This window comes from Lepidochelys olivacea, assembly GCF_965140295.1.
Source record: "Lepidochelys olivacea isolate rLepOli2 genome assembly, chromosome: 27".
NCBI classification, from domain to species: domain Eukaryota; kingdom Metazoa; phylum Chordata; order Testudines; family Cheloniidae; genus Lepidochelys; species Lepidochelys olivacea.
Genome location: NC_140437.1, coordinates 16483978 through 16508384, shown reverse-complemented (window position 1 = coordinate 16508384; position 24407 = coordinate 16483978). Strand labels below are relative to the sequence as shown.

General features: G+C 64.7%; 1 protein-coding gene across 3 annotated transcripts; it reads right to left on the bottom strand.

Moving 5' to 3' along the window:
* Positions 1-1087: 1087 nt before the first annotated feature.
* On the bottom strand, positions 1088-23746 carry RAPGEFL1 (Rap guanine nucleotide exchange factor like 1). Of its 3 annotated transcripts, none has more exons than XM_084615442.1 (15): positions 23281-23736; positions 14824-14902; positions 13732-13882; positions 13138-13235; positions 12680-12792; positions 11790-11957; positions 10876-10973; positions 9803-9925; positions 8976-9154; positions 8415-8505; positions 7370-7420; positions 6326-6413; positions 5440-5504; positions 3541-3595; positions 1088-3037 (listed from the first exon to the last, which is right to left on the bottom strand). In XM_084615442.1, exons 1-15 carry the CDS (start codon positions 23702-23704, stop codon positions 2916-2918), a joined length of 1905 nt encoding a protein of 634 aa, XP_084471568.1. In that variant the 5' UTR covers positions 23705-23736; the 3' UTR covers positions 1088-2915. The 3 variants fall into 3 exon arrangements, 2 of the variants coding, with proteins under 2 accessions (XP_084471568.1, XP_084471567.1); XM_084615441.1 differs by lacking the exon at positions 1088-3037 and adding an exon at positions 3050-3242 and having other exon boundaries at positions 23281-23746; XR_014709750.1 differs by lacking the exons at positions 1088-3037; positions 6326-6413 and having other exon boundaries at positions 23281-23745.
* Positions 23747-24407: the final 661 nt, after the last annotated feature.

Sequence of the window (24407 nt, the reverse complement as noted above, 5' to 3'; positions counted from 1 at the left end):
ACATCATCATGCTGCACCAAAATGCAATGATCTTAAGCCAACCTCATGCCCCCCCAGCCATGTCACAAGACCCCCAGCAACCCTACGGGTGGGGCGGGGCAGGGTGTCAGCTGGGAGCACCACATGGGGTCCTCTGCCAGCTTCTCTCCTGGGGTGACGGCCATGTCCCTCTCTGCACAGCGCACACACACACCCCCCGATAACCCACACTCAGGAACTCAGTGCCAGGGGTCCGATCCTTCCTACTAATTGGATCCCCCAAATTGCTTCACCCCGCTTTAACAGCTGAGGGGCCCAGCTCCTGGGCATGCTGGAGCCCAGGGAACATGCAGGGAGACATACACAGAGTGCTAGGGAGCACCTCTGGGCGCAGCCGGGGGAAAGGGCACATGGACTTAAGGTTGGCGCCTGTCCCGGTGTTCTCAGGAGCGTCCCTCTGTTGAGGTAGCTGTCCTAGGAAATCCACAATGGGGTTCATACACACGCCAGCTGGCCAGGTTGATGGGCTTAGGATAGAGACCCTATGCACTACAGAGACGGCCATCTTAGGCACGGCCAGCCCCTAGGTTAACCTCTCCTCTCAAGAGACGCACTCGGGCGAAAGGGGGTTAGGGACCTTGGACTTTAAAGGTGTAACGCCAACAGGCCCCCGGCCGGCAGCAGGCAGGATCGAACTCTGGCTCTCTGGAGCTTAGTGCAAGAGGCTCTTCCGCATGAGCTAAAAGCCAACTGGCTGTAGCTAAGGCTGTAGAGCAGACTCATTGTCTCTCTCTAAGTGGTCTGGTGCCACGAGATGGGACACAATGCCACGCCCAGGAGGTGTGTGGGTTACAAAGGCCTCTCCTGACTCTCCCGAAAGACTCTCCCAAAAGGCTACGCCACGCAGAGCCCCGTTTGTCTCCCCCATGGGGCGTGACGAGTGGAACTGAATGAGAAGGGGCAGGTTGGCCTGGACTGGAGTCTAGAGACTCAGCAGGTTGCATTTGCCTAGGGCCAACGCCGTGCGGTTCTGGTGCCCGGCTGGGGCTCGGACCCGCTGCTGCAATCATTCAGGTGCTGGACATGCCTCTCAGTAGACAGTGCCGCTTTTATTGCCAGTTCCGGTCCGAAGTCTTCCTCCCACCCCAGTGCTTCTGGAGCATGGTAAAATAATCATAAACTCAGAACCCAAACAGCCTCAGCCAAGCTGCACAGTGCATCTTTCCATTCCAGCTCGTGTGGGCAAAGGGCCGCAACCCCAAAGCCGCCCGTAGAAAAGTCTCTGTACAAAGCACCGTAGCACACAAGGAGCTGCCGTTTTCTTTTAAAAAATAAATTTACAATTAAGAGAGCATTTTGGTACAAAACATATACATTCTCGTGTTAGGCCAGGGAGCCGCCCAGGCCGCAGGCGAGACCCTCAGCCGTGACAGAAACAGAAAGACCCTGAATATACATAAAGAGAACCTCCTCGGGCTGTTTACCACGCGCCCAAAAGGATAGGTACAAAACTAGAATTGCGGGGAACATTGTTCTGGGGCTCCCCCGCCCACCTGCTGCCCCTTGCAACCACCTCACCCCACTCTTGATGCCCACTCCCGTAGGCTGCTATCCTCTCTGCATACTGCCATGGGGGCTCCTTGGGGCCAGATACAGCTGGCTGTAGGGAGTGGCTCCCATCCTGCCAAGGGGCACGATGTGTGTGTGGGGGGAGGGGGGTTGGGGTTGGCTTCATCCCAGGTGAAGAGTCCCTGCTGTAGCAGTGGGGGGTGGCTGGGGGCCGGGGCGTTAGGGCCATGCTTCAGGACACGAGCAGCTCTGTGGAGCAGACAGGCAGGGTTTAAAGGCAATGCGGTTACACAACTGCCCTTAGCGCCGGCCCAGGCATACTGGGGACCCTGCCCTTGGCGTAGGTAAGCGAGGGGCAGAGATGGGGGAGAAGCTGGGGGGCAGGTGGAGTCTAATGGGAAAATAAACCCAGCCCCAGAGCACTATGAGGGCCACATAACCCCCACAGGGGGCTCTGCCTGCCCTCCCCCTGCCAGCCCATGTATGAGGTTAGAAAGCTGTTGAAGGGATTTAGGGCTCTAGCTCCGGTGGCTCCTGCTTTCCACTCTGTAGCTCACAGGTTCAAACCCCACCTGTGTCAGGTACTGCAGCCAAACTCCTAGGGACCAAGGCACCCCGGGCAGGTGGGGACAACCCATAATTTTGAAACTAGAGGGAAGTGAGGTGCCTGCAGCTGGACCGACTCTGGGGGACAGAGGCATGGGAGCCAGGGCTTCTCCCCAGCACCCCAATGCTGTTTCCCCCGGGGGGGGGGGGAGCTTTGCATTCTGACATGTACTGAGAGCACCCCAGCAGAGGGGGTCTGAGAGCTGGCAGGGGGTGATGCAGTCACAGCTGCTCTGGCTGGGGCAAGGAGGAAAGGAGGGAAACACACAGGGGTGGGAGAAGCAGGAGGTATGAACCCAAGAAGAGAGGACAGGAACGGGGAGAGGGGGAGCTGGGACCCTGTAGAGGGGGCACAGGTCCCCTTTGTTTGCCAAGGGGAATGCTGACCCCACACCACATGCTGCCCCTCACCCCACCTGGCTCCAACCCACCCCACTGGCACCTGGCAGAGGGGACAGTGTCTCCTGCCCATGCCCTGGTCTCCCAGACCGTGCCCTGGGCGCCTGGCCCAGAGTTTAAAGCTAGACCGAAAGCCAGTCCCGGCCCACCCCGTCTGCGCAGCAGGGGTTGTCCCCTCCCACCCCCTGATGGGGAAGGGCCATGTGTCTAGAGTCCAGCCGGCTCTGTAAACCACAAAGTGCCGTGGCTCTGTAAACCACAAAGTGCCCGTGTCTCTCCGCGCACAGGGGCGTCCAGCGAGCCGGGGCCGCGGCCAGCCAAAGTGCTGTAGTGTGACGGATCCAGCGCCCCCCCGGCTGTCACTAGCTGCTCGCCTCCAGTTTGTAGGAGAGCTCAAAGAGCAGGTTCTGATTGTCGATCACCTGGAACTGGCGCACGTAGGCCTTGGTCTGCAGCTGGCTGGGCGACGCCTCCAAATCCAGGCCTGCGGGGGAGGAGAAGTCAGGGCGCATGACCCGGGAGCCAGCAGCAGGAGGCGCTGCTCTCCCTCCCCTGGTGGAACTCACCTTGCCTGGCTCCTGCCCGCATGAGAGAGGACGGCGGGCTGCTTGCTGCCCTGGGGCTAAGCATGGCGGCTGCCAGGCGGGCCCTGGCACAGGTGGCCTGACCGGGCCAGCTGGGAAGCTTCCCTGAGAACCAGACAGGCCAGCCTGAGTCGGCTTTCGCACAGGTTTATGGCCCGGGCAACAGATCTCTGCCGCTTGGAAGGTGGCAGCTTTCATTTGTTCCCATGCTGGGCAGGTTTCAGAGCAGTAAACCAGGGGCAAAGGCCCCACCCCCTAAGTCACCCCGGCTGCCAGTCCCAGCGCCCCCCAGTCGGGATCTGCAGTCTGGGGAAGCAGGGAGCTCCGTGGGGTAATGACGCTGCCCTTCCTGTCCCTGGAGCGCAGCGCGGGGGGGCAGCCTGTGGGAGACGCTCATACTCACACAGGGGACGGCTGCGATACTTTCGGATTGTCCTCACTTTTTCGGCGATTGAGTGCTGCAAAGGAAGGCAGCCACGTGGTTAACAGCCTGGGCGCTGGGCCTGGCCCTGGGGCAGCCCAGGCCCCAGCAAGGGCCTCAGGACCGTGGGCCCAGCCCCCGAGCCGGGTACAGAAACGAGACCGGCAGTCAGGGCAGTGAGCCGTCCCGTGCCACAGCTGGGAGAACCCACCTCATCCCACAGGGGACAGGCACCGACTCTGCGCCCACCCTGCACCCGGGCGCCCAAGGAGCCCGATCCAGTTGGCTCTACCCCTGCAGGTGTGTTAAATAACAAACAGCTGGTCGAAGCCCTCCACGCACAGGGAGCAGAGGGCGGTAGACACCCCAGCCAAGACACACACAGGGGCTCAGGTGCAGGCGGGGGAGGGGATTTGGACCCAGCTGTTGGTCTCTCGCAGCACCCGGGAGCCCCACCAGTGCCAGGAGCAAGGCTGCCTCTGCCGTCCCGGCACCCATCATTCCTTGCTGCTGCCCTACAGGGGCTGTGACCTGCAGGTCGCGCAGGGGAAATTCCACCCCGGGGGTTGATTTAGCAAGACCTGGGCCCCGGTTTCCTACACCAAGCACCTAGACAGGGTGCCTGGATCCCACCAGGGGTGGGTGAGAGGGAGCTCTGAACTCCAGCCCAGCACAGCACCCAGCACCGATCCAGGGGGGACCCAGGCAAGTGAGACGCCCGCCCCGGGGCGCAGGCTGAGCCGGGAACCCTGGGGTGCAGGGAACTGCTGCATTGAGCTGCCAATCCGTAGGCAGGGACGAGGCTCCGAGGGGACAGGATGCCGTGTGCGGTATGGTCATGCCCACGTGCCCAGGGCAAGGCCGCCCGGGTTCGCTGCGGAGACCCAGGGTGCCGCCCCCTGCCGGCGCAGCACCGCCCCAGCTGAAGGGCACTGACGGGCTGCGTTAGTCGGGGAGCGACCCGGCGCTTTGCTCGGCAGCCAGCCCAGAGCCCCATGAAACCTGAAGAGGGGTGCCGTGGGGGGAGGGGATCTCTCAGCCCAGCCGCCCGGAAGCTACGGGCCAGGTGGGGGGAATTCTGCTCGGTGGCTAAGCGGCAGCGGCTCCGTTTACACCAGCTCAGGAAGTGGGACATTCAGCACAGGGGAGTCGAGCTGGACAGATGGGCAGATCGGGCCAGAATCTCCCCAAGGGCAGCAGGCGCCCCCCAGCCTGGCCATGGCCCGTTCTCTGTGCCGAGCTGCGGCCCAAGGACCCCATGAGCCGAGCGCCTGGCACGTCCCTGGAGGGGCTGCGGGACTGAGTGCGTAGCCATGGCAACACTGGCTCCATGCAGCAGCCCCCCCACCCCACACTCCACCTCTGCTGGCTGCGGCACTCCCGGCCCCCCCGCGCCTGCGCCAGGCTGAATATTGCATGAAGGACGTTCCCAGGACAACGCCAGTTAATCTCGCGGGGGGCGGGGGGGCACTGCAGGGGGCTGGGGCTCTGCCACCTGGGGTCCCATCCAGACAAAGGCAGAGCTCGCTGCCCTGCGGGTCCGGTGCTGCAACGCCCCCCACCCCACCCCAGACACCAGCTGTTCTCAGAGCCAGGCCAGGGGCTTGCAACAGGCACACGGGGCGGGAGCCGTCGCCATCTCTGCTATTGGCCTGCTGGGTGATCCGGGCCAGGTCCCGTCCCTGCTCTCTGCCTCAGTTTCCCCTCCCACCCTGTGTGAGCTCTTTGAGGCAGGGACGCACTCTGTGCGTAACACACGTCACAGAGGGGAAGGGCCTTGCCAAGGAAAGAACCCAGGTGTCCAGGAAAATGAAACCCACTGGGGAGAACTGGATCCAGGGGTCTCTTCCTCCAGGGGGTCGGAGGAGGGGGGCAACTCACCAGTTTCTCCACGTTCACTAGCCCGTCCAGGAGCGTCTTGCTGCCCTCGTGCACAAACGTCAGGTCTGGGGGGCAAAGGAGGAGGGACAAGGTGAGCGCAGGCAAGATGGACTCTCTCCTCCCCCGCCCGGATGCCGTGCTGGCCCGGGTCTCAGCCCCTTCTCCTGCTCTGTGGGCACCTGGCTGGGAGATCCCCATGCCCCAGTCCATAGCTCTGCAGGCAGCGGGATTCCCAGGGCTGCCGGATCCGGAGACTCTGCTTGAGGGCAGGACACAGCCCCCAAGAGTCCCAGGAATCAGCTGCTTCTGGGGTGGAGCACGGCAGCTGTCAGTGGACAAGGGAAAATCCCGGGCGGGCAGCAGCGGGGGAGGGAGGGGAGCAGGCAGGGCTCACTCTGCCCAGTCGAAATGTGGCCAGGGGCAGGAGGCCCTTGTTGGCCAGGAAGGGCTGTGGGGTCACCAGGTTTTACCACCTCCTGGGAGCGACAGCAGGTCAGGCAGCCCAGTGCCTCCTGACACCGCCCTGGGGCAGTGGGGTCAGCACTGACGGTGAAGGGAACATGCCCCCTACTGAGCCCTGGGCCCTGCTCCCTGCAGCACAGCTGGGGAAACTGAGGCACCGAAGAGGGAGGGGAGTTGCCCAAGGTCACCCATGAGAGAGCAGCAGAGCCGGAAGCCCTGTCCAGCAGCCCCCCAGCTGTAACCACTAGGCAATGCTTTCCCTGCACAACGAGGTGCAGACACATGGGCCCTCGGCTGCCAGGATTGGGTCCCTGCGTGGCCACGAGCTCTCTGGGGAGGGGGCAGTGGGGAGCGCCTCCCAGGAGCCCCCAGGCCTCCCCAGGGAGGGACTGTACCTGGCGCTCCCTGGCGGCCTATGGCTCACCTTTCAGGATGAGGGGCACGAAGGGGATGAGGGGCGGGTTCATCTTGGAGAGGACTTCCCGGTAGGTTTTGTGATTCCGGCAGGGGTCCTGCAGGGGGCGGGGAGGGAGGACAGGTCAAGGGGGGGTGCTCCGGGGAACCCCGGCCTGGACACCCCAGCGGGACCCCAGAGACGCTGAACAAGGGGCTGGGCTCTGCAGGTCGAGGGCCAGGAAGAGAAGAACCAGGCAAACCCCTCGGGGGACCAAGACCCACCCGGCTGAGCTTGGCCACACTGTGGCACATGGGGTCACGCCGGCGTCAGCCCCGTTGCCACCCAAGGCTCCGCTCTAGGCAGCCGGGCCGGTGGCTAAGATCACAGCGTTGGCAAGGCCCAGCCCCCCGCGAGGGGGTCTCCAGCCGGCCGGCTTGGCACAGACGAGGCAGCACGGCCTAGTGCACCCAGCGTGGCTGCCTCAGGAACTCGCCGGTTCCAATCCCCCGGTGCCTCCGGGTAGGAGCCAAGTGCTGTGCGCTCAACACGGGTGGGGGAACCCGCCTATGTCCCCGACACTCAGACGCTGAGCGAGGGGGCAGATGCAGGCCGGTGTTGGGGGCGAGAAGGCCGGGCTGGGAGGACGGTTCCTGCCGTGGCACCACGTTATCCACACCACCTCTCCGCGGCAGCCGGGGGCATGTGGTGCGTACCTCTCACCCGGCTCACGGGACTCCCAGCAGGAGGCGCTGGGGGGCTGCCGGTCGCCTCGCCCAGCACAGGGGCGAGGCCATTGACCGGCTAGTCCCTGGCCCTGTTTGTGTTTTCCCTCCTCTCAGCCGCGTCCTTGGGCTGCTAGTTAACTCCGAGGGGAGATTCCCGCTGGGGGCCCCCGGGAGCGGAGCCGCAGGGGACCGTTTCCACCCCCTCCCTTCCCAGCCCCCACCCCGCCCCTGTGCGGGTGCCAGGTTACCCAGGTACCCATGGGTGCCCAGTCCTGCCCCCCCAGCACCTTGGCACAAGAGCGGTGAGCGCCCCACTCAGCCCAGCCCCCCGGGGCAAGGGTCTCACCGTCAAAGTCTCAAACTTCCGGAACAGGTTCTTAAACTTGCCCGGAAGCTTCTGAAAAACAAACGGGACCGTGAGTGCCCAGCCCCGGGGCCAGGTTCAGACCCCGCCGCCCAGCACCCCCGTGCCAGGAGGTCACCGGCTCAGGCTGGCACATGGGCATCATGGGGGACTCGCCTCCATCGCAGGGCGCCATCCCTGGGCAGCGAGGTGGAGCGGGGTCACCGGGCCCCAGGGAGGGGGCGGGGAGGCTGCTGGAGCGCAGCTAATCCCCGTCTGGGCAAGGGTCTCTTGTGCAATGGGCCAGGCCCTTGTTAGCAGAGGGAGGGGCCTGGGGTTTATTTCCTGGGTTTGTTTACTTGGAGGGAGGAAAAGGAAGATAAACAGCAACCGGGATCCCCACACACTTTGCAGCTGCGGAAGGAGCCATTTCCCCCAGCACGGAGATGCAGCCACCTCTGGGGTGGACCACAGCAGCTGCTTGCCCAGCCGCGGAGCAAGGCTGCATAGCCTCTCTGGGCAGGGAGGGCAAGGCACTGCGTACTCGGCTGAAACCACAGGGGCAAGGCTGGGTGCAGGACAGGGCTGGAATTGAGCCCGGGCATCGGGGTTAAAAGCCAACTCGGATGCAAAGGGCAGTCGGCAGGGTCTTTAATGCCTCCAAAACAGTCCCAACCTCGGAGAGACAGCAGCCCGGGCCCCCTAGCACCTGGCTCGGGTCAGCATGGACTACCAGGGGAGCGCGCCCTCTACTGAGCCCCCACCCCAGTCCCTGCAGCACAGCGCCCCGTAGCGCCCCCCTGGGGTCAGCACTGACTGCCAGGGAAGAGCGCCCCCTACTGAGCCAGCAGCACCCTGGGTTCTCCTTAGAGGTCTCCCTCCCAAGCATGGCGCAGGCTGGATGCGGTCCATGACGTGAGGTCCCTGCCAGTCGGGGCAAAGCGACCCAGCTGGCTCAGATGGGGGATGGGGAGCCCTGCCCTGATCGATGGGGGGTCCCAAACCCTGGGCCGACAAGCAGAGACCCACACTCCTGCTACCCCCTTACCTCCCAGGTGAGCCGTAACCGGCTGACGGCCGCGTTGTCCAGCCCCATCACCACAGCATAGAATGACAGCATGTCCTGGTTCTGCTTGCATCTGGGGACACGGAGCAGGAGACTCAGGGGCCAGCCGCTAACGGGTTAAAAGGGAGAGAGATCCTGCCCCCCAGCCCAGCGGGAGGGGTAAGGGGCGTGCAACCTGCGGCCCTCCAGCTGGGCAAGCTCTAGGCATGGGGTCATCAGGACCCTGGGGGCAAGTGGAGGGCAGCCCCATGACCAGTGTCCCCAAGCCCCTGCGGAATCCCACCCCCCCCCCCAGCACTCCAGTCCCGGCCCTGGCGGTGCCAGTCAGGGGCCCGGCAGCCTCCTGCCGCATCAGCACCGACATCCACGCCTGACACGCTGTCCCAGCTGCCCACGCAGGAGAGACGCCCGGCAGCACAGAGCTGAGGCCGAGGGACCAGGGGGCTGGGACTGCAAGGAGGGGGGCCCCCCCCGTCCATAGCACCCGCCCCAGCCCCAGGCAGGGCCCCCCGGTCCCGGCAGCGGGCAAGACGCGGCGCTCACATGGCTGCAATCTTGATGAACTTCTTGAGCAGGTGGGCGCGCTTCCCCAGCGCCTCGCACAGCAGGATCTCGGTGGCCACCCAGTGCTGCACCTCACTGCAGCGTTGTAGGAGCAGCTCCAGGTTGGCGGTCTCCCGCCGGCCCCGCTCCCCGTGGAAGACGTAGTCCACGAACTCCAGCTGCAAACCACGGGAGAGGGGCGCGGTGGGTGTCGCTCCACGCCAGTGCGCCACGGCCAGAACCCTGAGCTCCTGCCGGTCACCCTAACCCCGTCCCGTAACCAGCCCCCAACCCTGAACCCTTTCCCTGCCCCTGCCCCCTCCTGTATAGGAAGTCTTAGCAAAGCCCCAGTGCCCTACACGCTTCCCCCCGTCAACTACCGCCAGACTCGTGTCACCTACGGGCCAAACAGCTGTTTGCTGGGAACAGCATTTGCTGCCTGCTGTCCTAGGCTGGACTCAAACCAGCAGCGAGGAGCAAAGGCCCCATCTCAGAGCTGAGCACCCCACAGAAAAGACGTTCGATTCCATGGAGAGCGTTGTGCCGCTTTCCATTTTTGTGCGGGAATCTCAGATTTTGTTGACCCGGCCGGCCCATTGCTCCTGTTTGCAGCGGCCGGGTTCGGAGCCTACAAAAACGTGGACCAAATTTTTCAACAAAAAATGGGCGGGGGGTGGGGGTGGGGGATTGTTTTTGTCAATTGTTTTTGGCTTCCCCAGCATGCTCTGCTCCGTGTCTCCTCCCCCTGCCCCCCATGTCTCTCCACCATGTGCCCTGCAGCCCTGCACACAGGCTTGGGACCTGCAGGCCAGCCCCACCGACCTCACCTCGTGGATGCAGCGGAAGAGCTCCCAGTGAAAGGCCGTCAGGTGATTGGCTATTTCCTCAGCCTCCGCGCGGTGGATCTCAGTGTCGCCCGGCGAGACCTGGATCTCCTCGGGGAGCGGGACCTGTCGGGGGTAAGGGGCGAGACTTGCCATGAGGCTGCAGCCTCAGGCTAATTGTGCGGAGAGGGGGCAAGGTGCCTGGGCTATTGGCCTCTGTAGCAGCCTCCCCTCCCCCTCGGTGGGCCGTGAGAAAAGCCACTGCATTCAGGGCGGGGAGTTTCTCCCCCCACCCACATGCTCAGAAGGGGAGAGAACCACACAGCTAAAGCGACCAGACCCCAGTTAAATCACCCGCTCACGCAGCGCTGCCCCAGTAAGCCAGTGGCACTGTGGCCATATGTCCCTGGTACAAAGGGCACCTGCATGCGCTATGCAGGGACTGCAGCGAGGTCCAGCGGTCAAGAGGGGACAGGCGGCCTTGGGTGGGAAAGGCGGTTTTGCCTAGTGGTTAGATCCTGGGGGCCCTTTAAGATTTCATGATGCTTTTTGCAAGCGTCGGGACATCGACCCCAGGGCTCTGGCCACATCCCAACCCCCGGGGACTCTGCTTTGTCTCCTGCAGCTTCAGCTGGATACAGGATTTCTAAATCCCCACCCTGCGCTGTTGTGCAGCGTTGTGGTGCACTGCCAAGCAGCTGCCGTCCCACCCCAGAGGTGGCTGCATTTCACTGCTAGCGCAGTGATCTCAGGGTTAAGACTTGTTTCCAAAAGCCCTGGGATTCCCCTTCAGGATGAATGAGAACCACGGGAGATCAGCGATCCGTCCCCAGGGTTGGCAGGGGCGGGGATGGCTGGGACATGGGGAACTGGGGGGGTGGAATCTGCCAGAGCCCCGCCGAGGGGAGGGCAAGGGAAGTAAAACAAGCAGGATTCTGGGCACCAGCGTCCCCAGCTCCCCCTCTGGTTTGTGACACAGCTGGCATCATTTGGCTGCCTCTGGACTAACAGGCAGGAAGCCGGGTTCTGCCGTGGGCGGCCCCTGGCGCGTGCCCTGGGCGGGGCGGGGCTCTCACCAGCGACTCAATGGCGTCCTTCGTGCAGGCGAAGAGGTGGCTGTTAATGCCTAGGGTGGTGAAGACACACTCCTCGCTGGGCTGCAGCACGGCCTTCTCTGGGGGCAGGAGAGACGGGGCTGGGGTCAGTGTGTCAGCCCACCCCCACGCCCCGTCTCCCAGCCACACTGCCCCCTCCCTCTGCCCTGGGGGTGCGGGGCGTAGGACCCAGGGGCCAATCAATGCCAGTCTCTCTGCTCATAAGGGGGGCTGGCTAGTGCCCAAAGGTTTGTGACCCAGGCTCTGGGACCTGCCAAACTCACTGCACCTCAGCCAGCAAATGAATGGCCATCAGGCTCTGCCCCCCCGGCCTGGAATGGGAAGGGGGTGGCGGTGGGCTCATGCAGGGTCCACATTTCTCTGGATCTGTATCAAGGGGCCTCTCGGAGCCACCAGACCCTGGAATGCCCCAGGCAGGGGTCAATTCCCCCACCCATGAGCTGGCAGCAGCCAGGGCCAGCTGTAAAATACCCTTTCTGCTCAGACCCCCGCGGGGTAGCGGGTCTCTCCTTCCTGCAGCCCCTTTCACCCATGTCTATCCAGGGTTGGCACCAGCCCGTCAGCTGGAGACTGCAGAGGTCTGGCGTGGCCCCTGTGCCCCGATAACCACCCAGAGTGCCCCCTACTGGCACCCAGGGAGAACATCGCTGCAGGCTCCCTGGGGCAGGGGCCACGTTCTGCTCAGACCATGGAGGCCTCGGCGGTTCCGGCTCAGTGGATCGGGCGGACCTGGAGGGGGCTGGCACATCCTTGGTTTGATGCGCTGCAGGCAGCCAGGGGAAGCGATGCCAGGCCGGACCCTGCCCAGTCATGACCCTCCGAGCCCCAAGGGAAGCTGGAACATGCCTTGCACTGAGACCCCCTAGGCCAGTCACCTCCAGACGACGCCACCGCTACCAGGGCGAGGGCTTCCTCGCGGGCGCCCTGCTCCTGCGAGTACTGCAGCTTCTCCGTCACCGCGGCCAGGATGTCCTGCACCGAGGCCGAGAGGCGGCTGCGGATGGTGACGTAGGAGTGATCGGGCATGTACACGCGGCAGAAGACTGCAGGGAGACAGATGAGGGAGGGGTAAGAGGGGGGGCTGCTGTGGGGGTGGAATTTCAGCCACATCCCCGTTGTCCCATCGCCGGCGCCCCCCGAATGGAGCGGGCAGCAAGGTCCCGCTCTCGTGAGCCCGCGGCCATACCACCCCATTGATGGGCATGGGGGGCAGGGGATGTGTGCGGAGGGGCCCCCTGGCGGGGGCTCTGCTGGCAGGGTCACTTAGGGGCTGCTGTTGGCTTGGGGCGGGGGGAGATCAGACATGGGGGCAGCTCACAGTTCGTTCTCAGCGTCACTTTGCACCCTCCCTCCCAGGCTCCCAAAGCATTTCCTGCTTGCCCAGCCACTTTACAGATGGGGAAACCGAGGCACAGAGCGGGGAAGGGACTTGCCTGAGGTCTCCCCGCACTACCCAGTGGGGGCAGGGCCCACATTTTACACCCCCAACAGCCACTCTGGCAGCTCGCCCGGAGCCTTGGGGCTGCCCCCAGCCCACGCAGAAACTGACGCAATCACAATAACGAATGCAGGCAGCAGGCATGTCATCCCCCCCGGTGCCAACCACCCTCCATTGGGGGCAGGAACCCAGCGCTGGTGGCTGGGGCCAAGAAGCTACATCCTCCCCCGCGGGAGGGAACCCAGACGTCCTGCCTCCCAGCAGGGAATCGGATTCTGCTCGCCGTGCCAGGCCGACCACTCGGACCCCCGCCACCACCACACTCACTCTCATCCGAGCCCCGGAAGGCCACCCTGGTCTGGAGGCAGGAGTCGATGCGCCGGAAGTGCCGGAAAAGCGGCTTGACCTGTTTGCTGGGTGGCGGGATCTCCTCAGGCACCCTGCAACCAAGCAGGGGCAGGTCAGGGAAAGGGGCAGGATGTAGGGGAATAATGCCCTGTGGGGGATGGGAGGCTGCAGAGTGGGAATTAAGCCACACTTGGTTTTCACGAGGCCCTGGCCCCCCCAACAGAAATATCTTTGGGTGCCATCTAGTGTCCCCCAGTAGTCCTTTGCACCCAGGTCTGGGTACCAGCACGGCACCAGCCGGCTTAAGGGGGCCCTGAGCCCGGATCGGGGCCTCTTGGCGTTATCATCACGCTGCTCATAGCGAGGGTGCAGTCGCAGGGCCGCGGCTCGGGGCAGCGTCGCTCCAGTTAACATGGCGGGGACCCCGTGTCACTCACTTGAGCTCCGCTCTCTCCACCAGCTGGTGCAGTCTCAGGATCTCGTCTTCCAGCTCCGGGTAGAGGGAGACGTCTTTCATGATCAGCAGGTAGAGATCCTGCGGGGGGGCACAGGGAGGGGGGTCTTCGGCTGCCCGGCCAGCAGGGCTCCCCCAGCTCAGATCTGGCCTGGCATTGCCCTGAGACACTGGGGAACAACCCCCCGCCCCGGCCATGGTCAGCACTGGTTTTCTGGGGGGCGCAGCCGAGTGGATTGCAGGGCCCATGTTCCGGCTACTGAGCAACACATCACCAGAGATACTCTCCCTGGGGCAGGGGGTCCCTGGGGTATCGGAGCCCCACACACAGTTTGGGGGGGAATTAAATCTACTAGGAAGAATCAGGGCAGCCAGGTGGGGGCCAGTGGGGCAGCCCAGAGAGTGAAATTGACCAGCCTGGCCAAGCGCAGAGGGTTAAACAGAGGTGGGCAGAGAGGATCCGATGACCCCCCCCCCGCAGTGACAGACCCAGGGTTGTCCTGCTCTGGGCCGGGACCCCCCGCCCCTCGAGGGCTGGGAAGGAGGGTAAAGCTGCCCCCCCCAGACCGCCACGGACCTTAATGACTTTCCCAGCGCTCTCCTCCTCCTGCAGGATGCCCTTGTAGGTCTCCAGGAAGTGCAGCAACACGGTCAGCACGGCCCGCTTCCTCGGGCGCGCGTCGCTCGCCGCCCAGCCAGGCGAAGGGCCCCCCGACGCCAGCAGGAAGGTGGGCACAGGGTTAAGGGAAAAGAGACCAGGGAGCTGGGGGAGGGGAAAGGGGCTGAAAGTCTCCCCTGGGGGAAGAGGGGCAACCAGCCTCTGGGGCAACGAGCGCCCTGGCTAGCGCAGCGAGAGAAAGGGGCCGGGCTGCGGCGCCGGACACCTGGGTTCATTTCCCAGCTGCCCCCCGGGGACAGATGAGCTCAGCTCTGGAGGCGGGTGCTGAGCGCCCCGGGCCCTGCTCTGCACGCCGTGGTTCCACAGGGGGGGGCAAACAGGGGTAACCCCGCGGGGGGAGGCGGCGGGACAAGCGTCTGAGTGAGCTGATGCGAGTTTCACTCGAGCACGCCTGGCCCGGAGATGGGGCACATTCCCTTGGGGAACGAACCAGGGCACCCGGCCAAAGCGCCACGTTGGCTCCTTCCACCTCCTCTCTCCTGGTCGACTCTGCTCCAGGTCAGGCCACGAGGGGAGCCACGGGCATCCCGACCCCGGCCCTCCCTGGCGTCGCCGTCCACAGGGACCACGCCGACACACGGGCAGCCTGGCACGAATACACGTCAGCAGGCCGGTGCTCAACCCTACCATAACAAACCGGCCCAGCTCCCACCCTGCTCTCAGGAGCAAACCAGCGTGCAGAGCACAGCTCCTCACGGGAGACCCTACAATAACAAACCAGCTTCTACCCGCCGTGGAGGAAACCAAGTATTCACCCCACGGGATTTCCAGTTCGAGCTTCCGCCGGTGCTATGGAAAATCACAGCCAGGGCATGGCTGCGCCCGACATCCCCACGGCGAGCGAGCGCCTCCCGCTGCAAGCAAATAGCCGGGCAAAGGCGCGCCCCCCCGAGTCCGGCCCCCATCAGCTGTGGAAAGGGAAGAGGCGAGATCAGACCCCCCTGCCCATCCCCACTGCCCCCAACCTAGGGGCCTTCCCCCGAAGGATATCACCGGTGCAGCTCTTGCAGCAAGTGCTCGGTCGGCAGGAAGAGCGAGTGGGTGAGGATGACGTCGTCCAGTAGCACGTCTAGGAGAGAGACGGACACGGGGTTGGGGGCTGCGTGGGGCAGGCGGGCGGCACTCTGTGCCCACTGACGGTGGCACGGCCGGGCCACGCACCCACTGGTGGACACACAAACACCGCGAGCACGGCGTTAGTCACAGGGAATTGGCCCCATCCTTTCCCGGGGGGGGGCGGGTAGTAGGTTAAGCGCACGTGGGCCACCCTCGCACGCGGGCCACCCTCGCACGCACGCTGCCCTTGCACACACGGTCCCTCAGGCGCACACACGCCTGCATCGAAGCTATTTCCAATCGCTTGGCCTGTGCCAGGGCTCGGGTGAGTTAACAGGGTCGACGCGGAGGCCCCGGGCCGGGCTCACAACTCGGGGAGCTCGGCCCCCGTTGCTACAGGATAATCTCACGTTGCTCTTAAGAAGGGTGGGCTGGCATTGTTAGCCCAGCTGGGGAAACTGAGGCAGGGGCCGTGGGGAGGACTCGCTCAGTCCCAGCGCCATGCATAGAACCAGGCATCCTGTCACCCACCTCCTGGCGCTAGCGATTGGGCAGCAGCACCCAGCTCACCCGCTTTCCCCAGGGGGCCGGCCTGGAGGGGCGGTGGGGGCAGCCTGTTCGGTCCCTGACCTCCCAGGGTGCACTGGTATCGATTCCAGGCTGTCCCCGTGCCAGGAATGCTGTGACTCACCCCCTGCCCATGGACTCTGCCCCCAGCCCCTGCCTTGCCCCCTGCCCCCGCTCTGACCTCCTCCTCCACACCAGGGGCCAGCGAGGGCTCTGCAGAGGGGGTTCTCTGCACCCACGAGCCACGGCCCCCCACTGCTCCTTGATCCAGTCCAGCCCCCTCGCTAGGCGAGCCCCTGGCACGACCCCGGGGGGCAGCAATGCTGGGTGATGCCAAAATGTCCAGCACCCACAGCAAACCTGCAGACCCGTTTGTCTGTAAACGAGTCACCCTCGCATCCACTTCCTACACCCCCCATATACCTCACACTCCATATACCCCCCCACTCACCCCTTCATACCCCACCTATCCCCCCACCCACTTCCTACACCCCCAAATACCTCACCCACCCACTTCCTCTACCCCCCATATACCTCACACTCCATATACCCCTCACCCACCCCTTCATACCGCACCCCATATTCCCCCACCCACTCCTCATATACCCCCACCCACTTCATATACCCCCACAGCACGCACCCACCCACTTCCTACACCCACCCCACCCCATATACCTCCCCGCCCACTTCATACACTCCCCACCCACCCACTTCATATACCTCCCCCCAAAACACGACATCACCCCCTGACATGCAGCAGGAAGGTGGGAACGGGGTTAAGGGAAAAGAGACCAGGGAGCTGGGGGAGGGAAAAGGGGCTGAAAGTCACCCCCTGACATCACTGACATGCAGCCACCTCTGGGGTGGAACACGGCACCCGCTGAAGGGGTCGAGTCCTGCCATTCCTTACTCAGACAAGCCTCCCCAGCGGGCACTTTGCCCACGGAAGCCCAGCCTGTCCAGCGACACCACGCGCCAGGCCAGAAAACGGGGGAACGAGCCTCTGGCGTCAGTCAAGATTAGCCAAAGGTTTTTCTCAAAGCAAATCCCTTTGGTTTTGCTTCAGGGCCTGTGGCGCTGAGCCCCGCTCGAGCTCCCGGAATCAAAAGCCAGCGGGAGGCCGAGCGCCCGCCCCCAGCAGGGCAGCCACTTCACAGCAAGGAGGTGGGTGGCAAGGAAGGAAATTCATTCACTGCCTTCGTAACGCCATTGTGGGAGCGAGACGGTTCCCCACGCGAGGAGCCTGCAGTCAGAGCAGAGCACCCCAACTCGAAAATGCGCTCGGAGCCCACACACCCCGCCCAGCCCCGAGACCCTGCCACCTCTAGCGTGCGGCCCCGCAGCCGACTGGAACAGCACAGCTTAGGGCAGGAGGCAAAAGAACAAAAGATCCCCACCAGCCGGCGCAGATCGTCTCCCCCACGACCGGGAGAAGCAGCCACCTCTAGGGCGGAGCCCTGATTTGTTTAACAGCACACGGGACAGGCAGGGAAGGAAAATACTCTGTCTGCCGGAGGCTGCAGGGTGGGGTGGGTGTAGGCAGGAAAGCCAGGCTAACACCCCCCCTAATATTAGTATTTGTAGCACCGGGTGTTGCTTAGAGGCCCGACCGAGACCAGCACCCTGTTGTGCCGGATGCTGCACAGAGACAGACAGGCCCTGCCCCGAGCAGGTGACAATCTAAGCAAACAAGAGAAGGGGTGGGAGGAGAAACTGAGGCACGGTGCAGGGCCATGACTTGCCCACGGTGACACGGCAGAGCTGGGAATAGAACCGCGAGTCCTGCCTCCCCGCCCAGTGTCCCTGCCACCAGGCCAGGCTGCCACAAGCCATCAAGCCCTCGCCAGTGAGCCTCAGGGCCTCTGACCACTGGGCCACGCTGCCTCTTGTCAGGTCTGGGACAAGCTCAAGCAGCCAGCACCTGACGCAGCCGTTGGGATCCCGGCCCGGCACATGCTGCCGCGGGCGCTGCCGCTGGCTGGCTAATCGGCGCTGAAGGAATTCTACATTTCTCTCTGCAGGGGCGCGAGGTACCAGGGCCGGGGGAGACAACGAATGCAAACCCCAGGAACAGAGCAACCCCGCCAGCTGCTCAACCCCAGCCAAGCTGGCTCCCAGCCCCTTAGCGAATCCGGCTCCAATGAATGGACACGAGACAAGAGGCCGCCTCGCTAGGCCCCAGCGAGATGCCAGGCCGGCGAGGCCATGAGCAGCAGAGACCCCGTGGCATAGAGCGGAGGGACAGAGCCGGGGCTGCACCCCACCTGCAGTGACTCAGGGGCTAAGTCTGGGGGCGGGCGGGTTGAGAGGAGGGGACGGGGTATCAGCACGAACCCCATTTGCTGGGTCACTTCCATCGTAGGCCCGCGGGGGGGCCCGTCCCTTTGATCCCAGTCTGTGCAGCGCCCGGCCCGCCGAGCCCTGACGCACGACTCAGGCTCCTGGCGCTGCCCCAGCCCCAGCGAATTCACAACAACAGGGCTGGGCCAGAGCGTTTAACCGTCCCAGGGCTCCACACCCAGGAGACGGGCGGGGGCTGAGGGGTCCTCTTGCGCCACCCAGGAAGGAGCAGAGCCCAGATGTCTCAAGTCCCAGTGGCTTGGTGTAACCACTAGTCCACATTGCCTCCCCCTTGGCCAGCGGCAGCACCCAGGGATCCTGACCGGGAGTCAGCTGCTCTAATCACCCACCGCCCGGCCCCAGATCTGGGAATGGAACCCAGGAGTCCTGACTCCCAGTCCCCCTCCCCCGGCTGCCAGCTGTCTTTGAACAAGGGGGGGCGGACGCTGGGGAACGGGGCCCCCCGCCCTGCCGGCTGTTTATTTAGAGAGCAGGCACCACCTGAGCAGGGCAGGAGGCTCCCACCCACACCACGCCCTGCCTGCATGCCAAACCCTGCCCAAGGAGCAGCTCCAGGCCCACGGTCGCGCCAACAAGGGGTCGGTTAGCACCCAGTGTGGGGCGGGTTCTGGGCCACGGGCACCTGGCTCCCCCAGAGCCAGGGGGAGCGTTTCACAAAGGGCTCTTGCGGCAGAGTATAGAGAGTCCTCGCCAGCCCCACTCAGCCCAGCTCCCCAGTGCCCGCTTCCTGGTGCCCACTCCCCAGTGCAGGGAGAGAAGTGGAATTGCCCAGGGGCTGGGGGGCGTTTCCCTGAGTGGGGGGAGGGGATTTTAACTGCCGGGGACCCCGGTTTGGCCCAGCGCCGGCAGGGTGACCTGGCCTCTCCCCTTTTCCACCGCTTGGAAGATCAGACCCCAGGTGGCTTCCGACACCAGGGCGTCCGGCTCCCTCCCGCCCAGTCCCCTTGGCTCTGCGCTGCAATTTCTCTGCCTTGGGAAGTCTGCCCCTACCCCTGCCTCGTGCCAGGTACCAGGCTGGGCAAGCACTGCCTGGCAGCAGGGGCCAAGCGTGTCCTGGCAGGGCCAGCCCACAGGTGAACGCCGACACACCTACTGGGGCGGTCAGGGAAGCCAGGTGGGGTCTAAAGCAATCAATGAGCATCCTTCCTCGTGGCGCCAGCCAACCAGCCCGCTTTCCGCCCGCTCCCTCGCGGTGCCCAGAGGCCCGAGGGAGGGACCATCTCGTACCCTGCCCCAACCGGGGCCTACTCGCCTGATGTCGCCCTCCCCATGCTCAGCCAGCCGCCTGCCCTGGGCGCGCGCTGGGAGAGGGCACCCGCCGCTGCCCAGCCAGGGCGGCAGGGGACCCTGCGGCCCGACGTCAGTCGGGAAGGGCTGCAGTGCAATCTCTGGGCGGCAGATCGGCCTCGGACCAGCCACAGCAAACTCCCACCTCCCCTGGCGCAGGGGGACTACCAGGGTTAGCCTAGTGCAGGAGACCAGGGCTCCCTCTGGCCTGGTATGCGACCCCTGCCACGTGGCCTCAGAACAGCGATGGTCAGGAGGCGTATTATCTAGAGCGCGCAGCCCAGACTGGGCCCCATGGTGCCGGGTGCTCACAGATAGACAGTCCCTGCCCCATAGAGATCTCAGCCTAAGCAGACCCAGGACGGGAAAGGAAACTGAGGCACGCAGAGAGGAAATGACTTGCCCAGCAGGTCAGCAGCAGAGCCAGGAACAGAAGCCAGGAAGCCAGCCCTGCCCCCTGAGTCACATTGTCCCTCCTCGGATGTCTCTCCTGCTGCACGGGCTCAGAGCAGCCATTAGCCCAGCAGCCCGTCTCAGACAGCAGCCAGGACAAGGCGCTACAGAGGAAGGTGCCTGGATGGACTATACAACCATGCAGTTCATGCCCTAGCCTGCCTCTAGGGGACATTCCTTCCTGACCCTGGGAGGGTTCGGGTTGACTTGTGCCCTGATGCATGAGGGTGTATATCCCTCAGCCCTTAGCTAGGATTGCTGAAGGACAGACCAGATGTTCCTTCTATTGTCCCCAGGGGCTGAGATTGGGGATCTAGGGGCATTTGGGATCAGGGTCCCTTAAGGCCCTTGGAAAATGCCAGGGTACGTATTTAACGCTTTCCTGAATCGTACCGAGCCCTTGACCATGCTGCTACACCTTGGGGCAGTGAGCCCCGCAGGCTAGGGGGTATCTCCGTGTATAAGAAAAGGGGATTTCCTGCTAGCTGCATGGTCGGTTTGTCTGGCTTGTTTGGCTTTTCCTTGCCATGGGGACCGTACCCTGGAGGACTCCCAGAGGCAGGGTCCTTCCTTCCCTGCCCCAGACACTCAGACCCCCCCAGCCCCACCCTCCCAAAAACATTCCTTAAAGCGGAGAGAGGCTCAGCCGGCTCCCCCCGCCCTAGAGGGGTTGTTCTAGCAAGATCGAGGCTGCCCATGGGGTTACCAGCCTGCTAGCTGGCTGCCGGGCTGGGAGCCTCTGGGAACACAGCGCCTCCTAGGGGACGCTCAGCACCGCTTGGGCAGTGGCCCTCGCCATGCATTGAGACCTCGCCAAAGCCAGGCGGGCAGAGCTAGAGGCCCAGGGAAATTCCCAAGGCAGGAACCCGTGTGCGGGGCAAGCCCATGCTCCAGAACAGCTGTAGGGTATTCGGCACCATGCAGGTGCCCGGGGAGCGGGTGGGGGGGGCTGCTCCCTGCCCCGGGGCTCCCACCAGACAGCAGTTCTGAGCACCCAGGGAGTTCAGAGCAGCCCCTTACTGCAGCGAGGGGAGCTGGTCTGGGTGCTCCCAGCACCACTGCTCCTCCCCTGAGCCCCACAGGAGAAGGGGGCACCTCTGCCAGCCCCCCCCGCCTGAAACACAGCCAGCATGACCCACTGGTACCCCCCACGCCCAGCCCCCTGTGCGAGCTGCTGGCCCCCACGGGCCCAGCCGCACTCTGAGGTGGGGACACAGCACCTAATGCAGGGAGGGCGCAGGGTGTGGTTTAAACGCCCAGGAGTCAGGATGCCTGGGTTCTATCCCTGGCTAAGGGAGGGAGTGGGGCCTAGTGGTTAGAGCGAATGGGGCTAGGAACCAGGGCTCCTGGGTTTTATTCCCAGCTCTGGGAAGGGAGCGGGGTCCAGTGGTTAGGGCAGGGAGGCCACGGAGGAGTCACTTGCCCTCTGCCAGTGGGGCTGCCGACAGCGGGGTGGCGAGTGCCTGGAGACCCTGGGATGGGAATCGTTCGGCAGGCACGTTGTTCTGGCTCAGGGCCAATGCCAAGCTCGGGATCAAAGCACTGCCAATCTGCACACGAGGTAACTCTGCACCAGTGAGCTGGAGATTAAGCAAATCCGTCACACAATGGAGCCAGGGCTGTGCTGCCAGGGTGGTCCTGCAATGAGGGCTGCGGGGCGGGGGCACTGAAATCCTTCTGTTCCCCAGGCTGGACCTGTCCTGACATTTCATCCCCTGCTTTATTGTGAAAATCCGGATAATTATACCCCACACTGCATTGGGAGGCGACGTACACGGAGGCACGTGTCCCGTGGTCACTACAGGGGACCGGGAGCCAGCACTACTCCTTGTTCTGCTGTTGATGTACTGTGCAAGGCTCCACCTCGCTTTGTGCCTCAGTTTCCCCATCTACATACAATACAAGACACTGCTCCTGTGAGGCTCTCATAGTGCTTCAATCACAAGTTAGCCCCACAGGCCCTTTGTGACACGGGTAAAGGGATCACTTCAGGTGACACTGAAATGCAGCCACCTCTGGGGTGGAACACAGCAGCTGTTGAACAGCTGCATGGCCACCAGCATCGCTGGCATTGCCCATGCACTGGACAGTAGGGTGTGGGAGGCAGCCGGAGCAAAGACAAGCATCCAATCAGAGGGCTCTGCCACCTCCCAGAAGAGCCTCGATGGATGCTAAGGTCCCAGAGTCCTAGAACAGACGCCAGCTTCTCCTCCTGCCCAGGATCCTCCCCGAGCCAGAGCTCAGAGATGGACGGGAGGCAGCAGGGCTTGTTGCACCCCCCAGCCAATGCAGAGATGGTCCTGATCAGACCCACCCACGCTGCTGCTAAGGTCCCAAGCAAAGGAGTGACAGCCCTTTCCCCGCATGCCCACTGCACCCCCTGACTCGGGACAGGAACGTCCAGGCCAGACGGTGATTTGTTCCCCTCCACACACACAGACACCCTTTACAGAGGACGTTCAAGGCGCAGAGGGTGAAGCTCTGGCTCACTGCAGGAGCTTTGCTACCGACTCCCTGAGTCTAATTCTCCAGCACCCGCTGTGCTGGAGGGGACTTGCACAGCCGGTGCCTGCTCCAGGCCTGGCTTTAGCTCCACAGACCCGAATTCCACCCCCCACGTCTCCCCTGAAGCCAAACGCTGCCAAGTGCTGCATCGCTGGCCTCAGCCAGGGGTCCCGCTCCCCGGCCCTAAACACCCGCCCAGACAGCCCAGCCTCGACTAGGCACAGGGGCAGAGCGAGGCCCGAGGGGCCGGGGCCATCTGCCACTGGGCTTTCAGGTGGGGAGCCCAAGGCGAGAGGGGCAGCCCATGCCAAGGATGGCCGAGGCTCCTGCTCCAGCGAGCTGCCTTCCGCGGCCACCCAGACAAACGCTGACAAACGTTAAAGATTAACGGGCGGCTCGAGGGGCAGCCAACACCATCTGGGCCCCGGCGGCACCGCCGGTCATTTCCGAGCCCCCCGCAGCCAAGTGTCTCCTGGGATCTTAGGGAGGCCCTGGGGCCGTGCTCGCCAAGGGCTGGAAAAGCCAGACGCTGCCCAGCTGGCCAAGGGGGGCCCTTCCAATGGAGCCCCCTTGTCCCCCCCGACAAGCATCCCTCTCTCTGGAGGGGTCCCCAGCCTCTGCCCCAGGCTCTCCCCTGACACGGCGCCTCCTGGTGGCTCCGATCTGCAACGGCACCACAGACCACCACAGTGGCCAGCTCCTCGGGAGAGGTCCCTCCAGGCCCCCAGCCGGTTACCGTAGTGCAGGATCCCACAGCCCACATGTGGTTACCCCGGGCCCTACCAGATCTACCAAGAGCCCAGCAGGTCCCCCTGAGCTTCCCCCAATGGCCTGACCCTCCCCCGCAGACTCCCTCCCCCACTGTGACAGCAACCAACCCCCACTTTCAACATGCACCTCATCCAAGGAGTCAGACCCTCTCTGCCACCATGGGCACCTGCTGACCCCCCTCCCGCTAAGGGCACCTGCTGACCCCCCCTCCCCTGGCACCAGACCCTCTCCCCCTACCACCATGGGCTGACCCCCCTCCCCTGGCACCAGACCCTCTCCCCCTACCACCATGGGCTGACCCCCCCTCCCCTGGCACCAGACCCTCTCCCCCTACCACCATGGGCTGACCCCCCCTCCCCTGGCACCAGACCCTCTCCCCCTACCACCATGGGCTGACCCCCCCCTCCCCTGGCACCATGGGCACCTGCAGCCCCCCCCTCCCCTTACCTGCGCCGCAGCCCTGGCCGTGCGAGGTCGGGGCCCCCCCGAGCCGGTCCAGCAGCGCCCCCAGCAGGCGCTCGGGGCTGTCGGGCGGGCCCGGGGGCCAGCAGCAGGTGGCGGCGGGGTCGGGGCTGAGCGGCGGCTCCCCGCCGCCGGGGGACAGCTCCTCGGAGGAGAAGGACGAGGGGGACCGGAGGGCGGCGTCCGGGGGCCGCAGCTCCAGCCAGCGCCCGTCGCCGCCGGGCCGGGCCGGCTCCATGCCCCGCTCGGGCTCCTCGGCGGGCTCCCGGAGGAAGCCGGGCAGCAGCAGGCGGGAGACGCTGGGGCGGCGCTGCAGCCCCCCCGGCCCGGCCCCGGGCCCGGGCCCGGCCCCGGCCCGGCCCGCCAGGTGCGAGCCCTGCTTCTTCAGGAATTTCTCCAGCGGCTTCATGCCCGGCCGGCCGGGGCGCACGGGGGGCGCACGGGGGGCGCCCGGCTCCGCGCTGCGCTCCGGGCCGGGGGGCTCAGGGGGCCATGGGCCCCGGCGGCGGGAGGGCCGGGCAGCCCCGGGCTGGCTCCGCGGCGCAGGCTCGGGGCGCTGCGGCGGGCGGCGCTGCCCCGGCGCCCCGGGATGCTGGGATGCCAGAACCGCACCAGCCCGGCGCCCGCCTCCTCCCCGGGAAGGTAACGAGCTCCAGGCTCCGCCCCCTCGCCCGCTTCGCCCCGCCCCCCGGCCCCCTCCCCCTCGGGCTGGGAGGAGGCGGCCCGGAATAAACCCGGGCCAGGGGCCGGGCGCAGCGACAGGGGATCGGGGTGTGTCTGCGCGGGGTACAGCCCTGGGCGCATGGGGGGGCGGTGTGAGAGGAGAATCCCACCCATGCTGGGGGGGGGCTCAGACTTGGGGAGACCAGGCCCCTTTGGGGGTGAGAGAACAGGGAAAAGCCTGGCTGTGGGGCGGGAGGTGGAGATTTGGGGTGACACCTGCAGCCGCTTGGCTGGGGGGAGATCCCATCCCAGGGAGTGGGAGCCGGGGTCGGCAGAGTTCCCACCCCCCCAAGTTCCGTAGGCCCAGACCCTCCAAGGTATTTCAGCTCCTAATTCCCAGTGTAGTCCAGGGGAGTTAGGAGCCTCACATCTTCAAGGCTGGAGAATGT